The sequence below is a fragment of the Schistocerca cancellata genome, chromosome 5 (assembly GCF_023864275.1).
Source record: "Schistocerca cancellata isolate TAMUIC-IGC-003103 chromosome 5, iqSchCanc2.1, whole genome shotgun sequence".
Lineage (NCBI taxonomy): Eukaryota > Metazoa > Arthropoda > Insecta > Orthoptera > Acrididae > Schistocerca > Schistocerca cancellata.
Genome location: NC_064630.1, coordinates 273170409 through 273185282, shown reverse-complemented (window position 1 = coordinate 273185282; position 14874 = coordinate 273170409). Strand labels below are relative to the sequence as shown.

The 14874-nt window shown below is 37.0% G+C and overlaps 1 protein-coding gene across 5 annotated transcripts in view; it reads left to right on the top strand.

Annotated features, from left to right (window-relative positions):
• Positions 1 to 14874, top strand: part of LOC126188863 (zinc finger protein 345-like) — a 113847-nt gene that overhangs the window by 74036 nt on the left and 24937 nt on the right. For 4 of the 5 annotated variants that reach the window (XM_049930510.1, XM_049930507.1, XM_049930509.1 and 1 more), the window contains one exon: positions 14015 to 14151. In XM_049930510.1, the coding sequence (XP_049786467.1) occupies positions 14015 to 14151 (137 nt within the window). Of the gene's footprint in view, positions 1 to 14001; positions 14152 to 14874 lie in introns of all 5 variants that reach the window. The other variant, XM_049930511.1, reaches the window with a different exon arrangement.

Sequence of the window (14874 nt, the reverse complement as noted above, 5' to 3'; positions counted from 1 at the left end):
ACTACTACTGTATCTTTACTAGTTCTTGCGGTCTGCTGTCTCATACAGTATTCTTTTTCTTTCTGGAGACACTTTAATACCTGTAGTAATCCAAGATTTCTTTGAAAAGTTTGTGGTGTTACATTTAGTAATTTTCTTTGGAAAACAATGTTCAAAAATGGATATAAATTTATCAAGAAATATGCTGCATTTATCATTAGCGTTTGACTTATTATATACATCTTCCCAGTTTACATTTCCTAAACTTTCTCTGAAGTGATCTATAGATACCGGGTTGAGCTCCCTCACACTTTTACTTAATGGTTTCTGAAGTGTACACTCTGTTAGGTTTTGTGAGTTAATCAGTTGTGCGTCATTGTCAGATAATCCATTTGCCACAGGGATAGCATGTGTTTGTTCTACATCCTCTTGCTGTACAAATACATTATCTATTAGAGTACTACTGTCCTGAGCAATACGTGTAGGGAAATTGAGCACTGATTCTAAGTTATATGTTGTTAACAACAATTCTAGTTCACTTTTCCTATCAGAAGTGCTTAGAAAATTGACACTGAAATCACCACAGATTAATAACTTCTTCTTTTTGTCTGACAGACAGCGTAATAGGGAGACAAACTTTTTTTTATGAATAGCTCCCAATCTCCTAGTGGAGACCTGTACACTGTTGCTAATATCAGCACAACATTATCTAGCTGAAGTTCACATGCACAAACCTCAAAGTGCTGATCAACACAAAATTTGCTTACTTCAACAGTTCTGTATTTATACCTTTGTTTTATGAAAATGGCAACTCCTCCTTTATCCATACTAGATCTACAAGTGTAAGCTGCTAAATTATACCCATTTATACTGACATTTTCCATCCCCACAATTACCTGGTGCTCCTCCATGCGAATTTCTCCACGTGAACCAACTTGCAATATCATATATGTTCATTAATCCTGGTATTTATGGGTCATCCACTCATTCTAACATAGACTTTACCACATGTACATGGTGTGTGGGACATTCCCAACATTGGTAGAGGATCTCACTCGTCCTTTGCCAATCTGAGACACTGTTTGAGCTTCTTGGTCAGTTTGTAATTAGCTTTTATGCCATGTTTGTGCAATATATGGCTGATATGGGGATGTATGGTACTGAGGCTATACCTGACGTTTCATCTTCCAATGTGTCACTTCACCCTGTGTTAGGTTCATGACACTTCTTACGCAATTGATGGAGTATCCATTCCTCCTCATAACGCATTCCAGGTGTTGTATCTCCCATCTGAGATGCTGAAGCCTACATATTTGTCTTTTGGACATGCACACAATCTGAAATGTAAATTTAAACTTCATTTAACAGTTAATTGTAACATTTCAAATATAATAATAACAGTGTTAATTAAAGCCGTCCTACTGTTTTTTATTATTGCAGTCCAATTGGTAAAAAGATATTGGTACCCAAAAACTGGTGCTTCTGTGCATTTCTGTTTGTTGAACACCATGTGTTACATGGCAAGTGCCAAACAAAATTAGAGCAAGGCTAATGTTTGTAGTCGTATCACTATGTAGTCCATGACAAAACATTTGCTCCTGTATTGCACGGTGGCTAACAATGTAAATGTTTGTGATTCATGAAGTTTTCCAGGCACAATGAATATTCCATGAAGTTTTGGGTTTGCAGCTTCCCATCTTCGGTGAGTGTTTTATACTGGAGATTGCTGGTGCATGTTGCTAAGTTCATAACAGGTATTGGAATGGAGGCACATGCACATATATTGCTACTGTATTCAATATGGCTGCCAGTGTCAAAGTGCAACATGTTTCTCTGCGGAAAAGAGTTAATTTTGCCGTTAAAAAGGAGGCTTATGCAAATTATAAAGACGAAATTATGAAGTTAAATAAATGTGTGTCCAGCTTACAATTTATAATAAGTGCTCTGAAAGTGGATATCTCGAATTTTCAGCTTGGAAAAAGTGAGCCGAGTACTCGACAAGTTCCGCAAAGTATCATGCCTGCTAGCGAAAAGTGGATTAAAGTCACTTACAAAAACAGTATGCAAAAACTGCAAAATCATGTAAACGGTGAAAGTACCAGTGACACAATCTTTGTGCATGAGAACCTTTTTGAAGTGCTCTCAACTGTAGACTGTGATATCTCAACAAGCTACATTGAACCACATGGAAAGAGAAAGGACATCAGAAACAAAGTCACGAACGACAGAGTCACTTTCAACCACAATCAAAATCAAGTGTCCCTCAAGTTGGATTGTCGACTAATATGAACAAAAAGACAAAACAAACAGTGGCACCACGCAACATCCAAGTACCAGTAGGCCTAAAAACAGTTATCATCAACCAGCAAAAAAGTGTAAAGTAAACCTATTTGCAGATAGTCAAGGACGGAACATAGCAGCTGAGTTTCAGTTTAGAAGCAGCTACAAAATAACTAGAAATCAGGTGCAAAATTTCAGGCAGTGACTTCCGTGAACCATGACATTAAAACAGCAACAACAAATAATGACTGTTTAATGTTTTTAGTGGGAAAAAATGATGTAGCAAAAAATGAAATGAAAGAGCTAGTGATCTCACTTAAAAGAAGGCTACATGAGCTGAGAAGTTCAAACGTGATCGTCTTCTCTGTTCCACATCGACATGACTCGCCAGTCTGGTCGTGTTTTAATAAAGAAGTACAAAGCGCAAACAAACAAATCCTAAATGTATGCACGAGATTGAAAAATGTTGCACTTGTGGACATAAGCTGTGTAGGGAGAAGATTCCACACATCCTGTGGCTTACATCTCAACAGACTAGGGAAGGACTTAGTTATAAAATTAATCCAAGAAATAGTGACCAGCAAATTGAATGTGCAGTGTTGTGCTACAGAGACCATCCCTCTCAAAGACAAAAATAATGAATACTTGGGAGAATCAACCATGAAATGCCAGGTTAGTAAAACAATACATTGACAGGACAAGAGCGATGTTTTTTTAGGACAATAAAACCTTCCGCCAGCGCAGCACCAGATGCAAGTGTATGTGTTTCATATGTGCCCCAAGCAGACATCAGTCCACATGAGAATGTGGACACTTTTGCATTATAATGTACAGGGTTTAGGATACAAAATAGATGCTTTTGAATCATTTATCACAAGTCTATCTCCACATGTAGTAATAGTTACAGAACACCAGAAAACAGTGAACTACATTCATTATTGCAAATTAGAAGGCTACAACCTAGCTACGTTCTACTGCAGAACACACAATAAAGGTGGTGATGTTGTGATCTACTAAAGAAAATAACCATCACGGAAAAAGTGCTATGGGGGAACAATTTCTGTGTTGACAAAGATTTTGAACTTGCAATTCTTAAAATCACATTTTGCCCTGTTCCTTTCTATGTCATAGGTGTGTATAGATCCCCCTGTGTAAACTTCGATGTTTTTCTGGAAGCACTTGATGGAGTTTAAGTAAATTAATGTCAGGCTGTAGAAGTGTAAATCTTGTCGTACAGGGAGATCTGAACATCAGCACTTTATATGATGGTCAGGAAAGCAAATGTTTCACAGATTGTATCCTGTCTTATGGGGGCTAAAGATCTTCTTGGACCAGTACCCACCAGACTAGCTAACACACATACTAGTTCAATTGATCATGTTATCACAAATTATAACCCCATCATCTCAGATATAATAAATGGTCACTTCTCAGATTTTTTAGGTCAGGCACTCATGTTAAAATGTAATAACAAATTCAAACCAAGAAAAAATGTATGAGCACAGGCTAATATTATCTGCAAACAACATTGTTACACTAAGACACATTTTAAGCCAGGAATCATGGGAATCAGTTATGACTACCATTGGGATCAACAATAAATGGAACATGTTCACAGAAATTATGATTGAGCAACTAAATAGGGCCATGCCATTAAAAAAAATTGAGTATCCAGAAAAATCATCCTTCAAAATCAAAACCTGTGCCATTAGACTTTTTAAAAAAAAAAAAAAAAAGATCTGAAAGAAAAAATGGAAAACATGTATATTTTACACGAACTGACTAACTCAGAGTTACCTAAAGATCTCTACAAGCAGTACCACAAAGAAGTCATGAGATTAATAGCAGAAAGAATCAGCCAACAGATACAAGGTTCAGATAACGTTTCAAAGATTTGCTGGTCAGTTGTAAATAAAATCAGAAAGAATGAAACAGAAACTAAAATTAATAATGTACAATTAACTGTGAATAATGAAGATATCTCTGATCCTCTTCTAGTCAGCAATATTTTTATAATTACTTCATAGATACTGTCAAAGATGATGTTTCTATGAAACAGGATATACAGCACTCATTTGAGACCTGTAACAAACAGAACTGCAGTACACTACCCACAGTAAGCACATGTGACATTCTGCAGCTCACTGATAACCTCGGAAACAAAAAAATCTGCAGTATTTGATGAAATTTCTCCATATCTGCTGAAGAAATGTAAACATGAACTAATGAAATCACTAGTTCATCTAATAAACTGTGTTCTCGAAGACGGTGTGTTCCCTGACAAGTTGCAACTATCTGTAGTGAAACCAATACACAAAAAGGGGTAAATAAAGCATGTACAGAACTACAGACCCATTGCCCTAATCTCAACTTTCAGCAGACTTATAGAGAAAATAATGTATTTTTTAAAAATCTTGGAACATACAACAATGCTAACATATTAAGTGATTTCCAGCATGGCTTCGGAAGAGGTCAAAGTACCATGTCAGCAGCAGTACTATTTGTCCATAATGTACTTGAAAAAAAATGAAAAATCCCAAACAGCAGGAGTATTCCTGAACCTCTCAAGGGCTTTTGATAGAGTACATCGTGATGTGCTCTTATCAAAAACTGCAAAGAGTGATGTCACTGGAAAACTCGTGCAATTAGTAGAAAAATATTTAAAGGGTAGACAACAGTGCACAGAGATTATGTACTCTAATGGAGAAATACTGGAGAGGAGAAGGTCAAGTATAAGAAATATACATTTTGGTGTTCCTCAGGGCTCTATTATGGGTCCAGTCCTATTCATATGCTATGTAAATGATTTCCCAAGTTCTCTTGACAATAAGCAGTTGATCACTATGTATGCAGATGATACATGGTGTCTGCTATGCAGACAATGAGCCCAACCTATTTGAAGAGATACATAACTTTATTGAAAGGGCAAGAGCTCACTTTGAAAGAGAGAACCGAAAAATAAACATAGAAAAAACTAATATTACTCATTTCAAACCAAGTGGTCCCAATAGACAAAGTACTGTGATTGATGAAATTCTACCAAAAACCTGTACAGTTCGTAAATTCTTGGGTTTATGCAATTATGATCGACTTTCATGGAAGCAGCAAGCTGACTACGGGGGGGGGGAAAAAAAAAACAGTCTATATGTATTAAGAATATTATCACCATATCTTAATTCTGGAACCCTAAGGACTGTATATTATGGATTAATGCATCCTTTCTTGTCTTATGGAATAGTACTGTGGGGTGGGACATGCCAAACTAATAGGAAAAGAGTTTTCATACTGCAGAAGTGAGCCTTGAGGATCATAGCAAAAGTAAAACCAGGAACTTCTTGCAAACCCCTATTCATTAGATGCAATACTCTCACAGTTTATGCCATGTATATACTAGAAATTATAATGCTAGTGAAAGAAAACACTAAGATCACAAAAAGAAACATGGATATTCACAACCCTGAAACAAGGAATAGAAAAGGTTTTCATATGGTTAACAGAAGATTAACATTAACAGCGAAAAGCACCTACGTCAAAGGAGCTGTTTTTAATAACTTGTTACCAAATGAAGTTAAGATAGTGACAGGAGATACTTTTAAAAAGCGAGTCAAGCAATGTCTTATCCAAAAATGCCCTTATAACTTGAATTTATCGTGAATTAACATGTAATAAGAAATAGTGTAAACAAAAAAATTTTAATTGTAAAAACTTTATTCTTAGTTGAAAATGGAAATGCATGTAAAATTACGTGTTATGAGCAATAAATTGAATTGAATTGAACTGGATGAATTCCCTCTGTCACGTTTAGCACACTCTTTAAATATTACTCCATCTGTGGTGCGCAGATACATGCATAGTAGTGATAGTGCATATAAGCCCACATTTGGAGTACAGGCTTGAAAAGCTGAAATTCAGATGTCATATTAATGTAATTAATTGTCACTAGACCTGCCATTAGGCAAAATGTTTTCTTTCTGATGATATTAAAGAAATCACTGGGTGCCACACCTCATCAATTTGAAAGCCATCATAAAATATTGTGCCACACACATTTCCACAGATTCTTTAATAATTGTATTCCAGAAGGATCTTGTCTGGGCCCAGATTTCTGTGGCAGAATAATCCATACAATGTTCCTGTGTAGATACAGTGCTCGACTTTGGCTGACTTATTGGGCTGTGAAAGGTAGGTGTGATGATCATGTTCACGGCATCTTTCATGTATGATGCATGTGGTCTGACAAAGTAGGCTTTGCCACCCTGGCATGGTATTCTGTAGACTCTGGCCTTCCACCTCACTGAACTAAGAATAACACAGGTCTTTGTAAGTGGCCAGGAAATTACTTTAACATGATGTTTCTTTATGGTTCTGTCTAATTTCAACAAAGTATTGCCAACATGTCAAAGGAACATTCTGGACTTGAACAGCTATTTCCCCTCTTGATCTTTCGAGTGGTCACGTTTCCACTTTAAAGTTCCACTGATGTGATGTGGAGAAAATCCATTATTTTCAAACCCAGATTGTGAGTGTTCCAGCTGCTTTGCAAGGCTGCCTCCATCAGACAACATGTACTTGGTGCACCAATGTTCAAGGAGTCCCCATTAGGTTATGGAGGGTGGTGGCAGCCAGATGCTTTCAAAAAAAGGTCTGTATGAGTTGAGTGGACTAACAGAAAGCTAAAGTGATTGGTCTGCTTTCCTGCTGATCAAGATGTCCAGCAGCTCCATACTTATCAGTCATATACAACAGCTTGCTAGTTGAAAAATCCATATCTAAAGACTGGAAAGTTGCATAAGTCACATCGGTACTCAAGAAAGGAAATAGTAATCCGTACAATTACAGACCCCAATGAGTGTTATAAATACTGTAATGTGTTCAAAGATTATGAATTACATCAAATAAAACAGTTTATTGACAAATAACACAGATTCAGAAAATAGTGTTCTTGCGGAACATGAGTAGCTCTTTATTATCATGAAGTAATGAGTGCTATTGACAGGGGATATCAAATTGATTCCATATTTTTAGATTTCCAGATGGCTTTTGACACCATTCCTCACAAGCAACTTCTAATCAGATTGCGTGCCTACAGAGCATTGTCTCAGTTGTGTGACCTGATTCATGATTTCTTGCTGGAAAGGTCACAATTCATAGAAAGTCATCAAGTAAAACAGAAGTAATATCTGACATTGTTCCTCAGGAAAGTGTTACAGGCTCTCTGCTGTTCCTAATCAACATAAACTGTTTAGGAGACAATCTGAACAGCCGTCTTAGATTGTTTCTAGGTGATGCTGTCATCTGCCATCTAGTAAAGTCATCAGATGATTAAAACCAATAGCTAAATGATTTAGGCAAGATACCTGTGTGTGTGTGTGTGTGTGTGTGTGTGTGTGTGTGTGTGTGAAAGTGGCAATTGACTCCAAATAATGAAAAGTGTAAAGTAATCCATATGAGTACTAAAAGGAACAAATCTAAAGTCTGTGAATTCAGCTAAGTACTTACAAGTATATTAAATTGGAACAATCACATAGATAATGTTGTGAGAAAGGGAACAAATACTGTGATTTATTGGCAGAACACCTAGAAAAGACTGCCTATGCTTCACTTATCCATCCTCTTCTGCAGTATTGCTGTGCAGTGTGCGATGTGCATCAGATGGGATTGACAGAGGACATCGAAAAAGTTCAAAGAAGGGTGATTATGGAGGAGATCGAAAAAATTCAAAGAAGGGCAGCTTGTTTTGTATTATTATGAAGTGGAGGGGGGGGGGGCAGTGACACAGATATGATACATGAATTGGGGTGGCAATCATTAAAACCAGGGCATTTTTCATTGCAACAGGATCTCCTCATGAAATTTTAATCACTAGCTTTCTTCTCCGAATTCATAAATATTCTGTTGGTGCCCATCTACATAGGAAGAAATGATCAGGATAATAAAATAAGAGAAGTCAGAGCTCACACAGAAAGATTTAAGTGTTCAGTTTTCCTGTGCTCTGTTGAAGAATACAATGTTAAAAAATTGTTTGAAGGTGGTTTGATGAACCCTCTGCCAGGCACTTAATTGTGAATTGCAGATCAATCATTTAGATTTAGATGAGACATAGACACAGCAGACAGCTGCCCTTCTCCACTTCCATCATAAGTTGTGTATTCTTGTGGACTGAATTCAGATGCTGCAAAAATCATGACAACTCTTATGTACTATGGAGCCACAATCCAAAAAGTATCACCAGTGCATTGCTAGAGGAAAAAATATTATGTTACAGTAATCTTCCAGGCACTTATGAGGACCTGTGCTGTTCTTGGTTCGTTTAAGGGTATCTGGGATTGCCAGAGGCTGGAGTCTACAGAATGTCAAGCCCCTATGCAAAGACTGCATCGATCCGACCATAGACACAGAACATGAAGGGTATGTTGAAAACCATCTCCATGCTCACCTTCGCAGCCCAGTAAGTCATACATAGCCAAGAATTGTATCTCCACTAGACATTGTATGGAGTATTGTATCACGGAAAAGAAATGACTGCAATGAGATCCTTGTGGGATTCAGTTAATAAGGACACTGTGGAAATACCTTTGGCACAAGATCGTACTAATCATGATGGCTGTTTTCAACTGGATAAAGCATGGAGACCCAGTGATTTCTTTAATATTTTGCACCTAATGAAATGTCTAGTGACAATTAATTGCATTAATTTAACATCTAAATTTTAGCTCCATGAGCCCACATTCTGACAGAGAAAGTGTAAGCAATATCACCATTACGCATGCAGATGTGAATCACAAATGAAGCAATATTTGAAGAATGTGCTAAATCCAATGAGGGCACTTATAACACAGTAACTTCAGCGCACGCACCCCCACACCTATTTTTGGTATAAACTTAGTGATGTGCACCAGCAACTCCACTTCACTTGAAGATAAGTGAATAGCTGTTAGCCAAAATATCATGGCAAGATGTCAACATCATCCTGCAACTTCATGGAGTGTAAATGTGTACTTGACACTGAAACATGTCTACCACATCTATAATACTAAGCAACTAACCCGAAACCTGGAACAAAATCTGAAACCCAGTATCAGTCGCAGGTTGCCTATTAATAGCTTCCAAGGGCAACAGAAATTTGATTTTGAATATTTGCATAATTATTGGCTGAATATAAATATTTACAATGCCATAATAATCTACTTGTTCGGAGGTTATAACCTTATGTTTACAGTTTAACACAGTATGTCAAGTATTGCAGTCAGGAATTAGGAATTGTGTGTTTGTCTTAAGGTGGCATAAGAGACAGCACACAAATACCCGGCCTTTATTCATCTTGTATATGAGAATGAGAGCACTTAGTGATGTCCAGCGAACTTTACACATAATTTCAAACTTTTACAAAACTTTCTCTCTCTGACACCCACCATAACGTGATGAAAGGAAAAAGATTTAATACTTACTACATTTTCGCTGTCCATGCAGTAAAATTTCAGTATTAGACATGATGTTCTAGTTTATTACTTCCTTACTACCAACTCTATTTGTAACACAGTTCACAGACAGTATCCACACAAGAAAGGATTTGCCAAGATGGAGGAGAGAAGAAAATTTAAAAACATGAACACTGAAGATGCAAGAAAGATGTACTGAAGATTAAATAATGAACTGCGAAGAGAAACAGAGCAGGCTAGGAAAAAAATGGCTAAAAGAGGAATGTGATGCAATTGAAGAACTGGACAGGAAGGGAAGATATGACTTACTATACAACAGAGTAAAGATTATGAGATGGGATCAAAACAGAGCAGGAAGTGCTATTATGGAAATTTTGATTAAAGACAAAGAAGTAGTGTACAATGATCATGATGGTGTCCTCCAGAGAGGGGAAGAATATGTAAAAGAGCTATATGACACAGATCGCAAACCAGAAACTCTGGAACTTGAATCACTCAAGAGTGTAAATGATGACGAGAAGGGACCAACCATAGTAATGGAAGAAGTAAAGTCTGCCATAGCTGCAATGAAAATGGCAAAGCGGTAGGTACAGATACGATACCAGGAGAAATATTAAAATGCTTGAACCAAGATGGAATAAGAGAAATATTGAGGTTATGTAATAAAACATATGACAGTGATGAATGGCCTGAGGACTTTCTAATAGTAGGAGTGATACCATTAACAAAAAAACAAGGAATCAAGAAATACAGTGGGCACAGGACAATCAGCCTCATTTCACATGCAGCCAAAAGTGATGTTAAGAATAATTAATAAGAGACTTGAAAAAGTAATGGAAGAGAATCTTGGTGAGGAGCAGTTTGGCTTTAGATGGAATACGGGCGCCAGAGGTGCAATAGGGCTCCTACGAATCTTTGGAGAAACGTTTATTAAAGAAGGAAGGGACCTATATATGTGTTTCATCGATCTAGAAAAGGCATTTGACAATGTGGTTTGGGACAAGCTGGCGACTATAATGAGGGAAAAAGAGAGTGGTCTGGAAAACCAGAAGGCTCGTAAACTCACTATATCTTAATCAAAAAGCCTCAGTTAAATGAGAGGAGAAAGTACAAACTGGTTCAGAGTAGGAAAAGGAGTAAGACAAGGATGCTGTCTATCACCTAACCTTTTCAACCTCTACTTGGAAAATATGATTGACCAATGCTCATTAGATGACAAAGGAGTAGAAATCGGAGGAAGAAGAATAGGGTGTTTGAGGTTTGCTGGTGACATGGTGCTTCTAGCCACAGGGGAAAAAGAATTACAGGATTTAGTGGACACCATTGAAGCTAACAGAAAAAATTATAGAATGAAAATTACCAGGAAGAAAACAAAAGTATTGGCACTAGGAAATAAAGAACTAAAAATTATACTGAATGGAGAAATATTATAACAGGTGCAAAATTTTAAGTATCTTGGAAGCAGGATAGACATCAACTGGAAGTGCACCACAGAAATTAAAACAAGGGTAGCAATGGCAAAAGAGGCATTTTATATAAAAAAAAAAAAAAAGAGAGAGAGAATTTTCTGCAGCAGTCTGGACAGAGAACTCAGGAAGAGACTCATAAAATAAATGTCTTTTATGGAGTGTTCTTCTGTATGGCGCTGAAACATGGACTTCGAGGAAGAAAGACAGAGAAAGGCTAGAGGCTTTTGAGGTGTGGACATGGCGGAGGATGGAAAGAATAAGTTGGATGGGCAGAGTAACAAATTAAGAGGTACTGAGAAGAGTGGGAGAGAAAAGACAGTTACTAGATGCAATAAAAAGGAGAAAAAGAAATTGGACTGGGCATATATTAAGAAAGAATGATGGACTGATAAAAACAGTTTGAGAAGGTTATGTAGAAGGGAAAAGGAAGTGGTGAAGGAAGAGATTTCAGATACTGGATGACGTGATGGACAGCACAACGTACAGCAGCCTTAAGAAGGAAGCAATGGATCACAGAAAATGGAGAGGCAAAGGACATGCAGAAAACTGATGATGATTATGGTGATCCACATATACCACTGAATGTACTTGCAAAACATTATCATTGTCTGACACATAATTCAGGAGATATATGTCATAGACATTTAGATGCATGTAAAACTAGCTTCTGCTAAGAATGGCATCCAGTAAAATTGCAGCATCAGATGTGTGTTTTGATTCACTATTTCTTTAAAACTAGTTTTATTCACAACACTCTTTGCAGACAGTATCTACATATATCACTGAATGTTCCTGCAGTGTCCATTGGCAGCTAATTTCTTTAATTCCTTTGTGTCTTCATTCATAGTGACTGCAAGTTCAAAATGGTGTTCTTTTGGATATGTCTGACAGAACAGACACCACATATAATATATATTTTTATTTATATAATAATTATCTCATAGTGATATAGGAATTGTCATGGTAATACAATAAAAATCAATAGCTCAAAATATAAGAGATACATAGAATACACAAGTGTGCTCTATAAGGGTAGGACAGATGGTTAACCATGATATTCATGAAGGAACCATCCTGGAATTTGCCTGAAGTGATTTACGAAAGCCACAGAAAACCCAGATCAAGATGGCTGGACAGACCATACCCACCTCTCAAATATTAGGTTGGTTTCTTAAGAGCAGCACTGCCTTATTTGGTTGGTCCCTATTATACAATATTCTTTGATTTACACACAATTTGCTACTGATAACTTATGTTCTAAAAGATAGTCTTGCTCTTCATCACCGCACACACACAAAGGCCACTGATGATTTGTGGGCTATGAAGGTGCTGCTGTGCTCCTTACACTAACTCCAGTCTGTTCAGAAAACTGCCTCCAGGGCCACTAATTCATCTGTGCTCCATGATAGTTTAGTTCCATCTACTGTGATCAAAACAGTGATGAATGGTCTCCTCTCTCTCTCTCTCTCTCTCTCTCTCTCTCTCTTTCTCTCTCTCTCGTGGAACAGAATGTGTGATTCATAGAAAGAACTGAAATTTTTGTAGGAGTCATTGCTTAAGTCCTAATTGAAGATAGTGTTGGTTATCTTCAGTCAATGAGTTGAAAATTTATCTCCTAAAATCTATGAGGAGATGACAGGGTGGCTATATTGTAAATGGTGAGGTTTTAGTAATCAGTGTTACTCAGAATTATATGCCTAGACTTCATAATTACTTTTCTTTTGCCTAACCACCACTAAATATTTTATCTTGAAGCTGTATGTCTTATAAATAATTACTCAACACAGTGATTTTCTTTAGCCCGAGTATTTGTGCACCATTAACAATCTTAAAAAGACCACTGCAAGATATAAACGAAACATTAGCTGTGTGTACCTTCACTGTGGTTGCACACTAAATATGTATGAAGAATAATATTGATGAAGCAGATACATTTTAAGCATATTTTATGTTTAGAAGTGTGTGTAGCATGCTAGACTGGATATCCTGTGGCCTTAATGATATTGATTTCAGTCATGGGCAAGGCTGCTTCATAAGGAGAGACCTCATTGAAGGTGAAGGTTAGTTATGGGTAGAAACACAAACGAATGTATTTGCAACAGTGAAGCTGAAGGCTGAATAATTACAAAATACTCAAAGATAATGTAACATTCACGAAGTTCAGTGCATCAGCTTATGTTATACCACGTAAAGTACCACAGAAATATCAGGTGATCATGCCCCATAACATTATTAACTGAAAATATTGTGTGTAAATAAATTGAAAGACCTAATATTGTTTGATCACATCTCTCCTAGTCAAGCACCAAAATCAACCATAACCATGAAATATCTGGGTATTAATCTGGAGTGATGTAAGGTTGAACAAACACCTTCAGCTAGCTGTTAGGATGACGTAATCTAAAGATTTGTAGTTGAATCATGTGCCGGTACACATTTTATAGAGTTTTCTTTTTTAAATTATTTTTTATAGTAATGATGTGTATTTGTAATATATCTTGTGGTGTTTGCATTTATCTTCAAATGCTTATGGAAATTATTTCATTTTTTGTTGTTTCACATGAGTATACACTGGACACATGTGCTTTTGCTGTACCAGCAACAAGGGTACTCGTAGATAATTGTTTCTTCAGCAGGTTGAGGACATTCTTAATTGTATGACAGCTAAAATGTATGTGCTTCTCAGACAGGTTATTTGATGCCTTGGCCGTAATTAGTGTACCATATAATTTGTATTGCATTAACCAGTAAAAAAGGAATATTGTAAGATTTGTAAACAAATATGAGTAAAATAAATAATTATTTTGATGGAATTACTAAAACTGTTCTCATAGAAAACTGTTTCAGGTTAAGATCACAGATCCACTTCCAAAACAACTGTGCATGGATTGTGTCAATAAAGTCAACATGTTTGATGATTTTGCTGAAACATGTGTGGAAGCAGAAGGGAAGTTAATAACAATGATGAAACTAATGCATTTCAGGTAAAATTGTTTCACTTTAGCAACTTGGGAATAGCATATATCCAAAGCTGTTAATTGTAATTGTATACATAAGGTGCATGCTTTTTATTGTGGTTAGTTGAATCTGTTATTTTAAATGTTTGTTTTCTGGCCTTATTTGTTACTGTCCACATAAACTTTTTTTATCATTGTTAAGTAATGTCCCCCCCCCCCCCTGCCTCATGAACCATGGACCTAGCCGTTGGTGGGGAGGCCTGCATGCCTCAGTAATGCAGATAGCTGTAGCATAGTTACAACCACAATGGAGGGGTATCTGTTGAGAGGTCAGACAAATGTGTGGTTCTTGAAGAGGAGCAGCAGCCTTATCAGTAGTTGCAGGGGCAACAGTCTGGATGATTGAATGATCTGGCCTTCTAACACTAACCAAAACGGCCTTGCTGTGCTGGAACTGCGAATGGCTGAAAGCAAGGGGAAACTACAGCCATAATTTTTCCTGAGGGCATACAGCTTTACTGTATGGTTAAATTATGATGGCGTCCTCGTGGGTAAAATATTCCTGAGGTAAAATAGTCCCCCATTCTGATCCCTGGACGGGGACTACTCAGGAGGACATTATTATCAGGAGAAAGAAAACTGGCATTCTACGGGTCGGAGCGTGGAATTGTCAGATCCCTTAATCAGGCAGGTAGGTTAGAAAATTTAACAAGGGAAATGGATAGGTTACAGTTAGATATAGTGGGGATT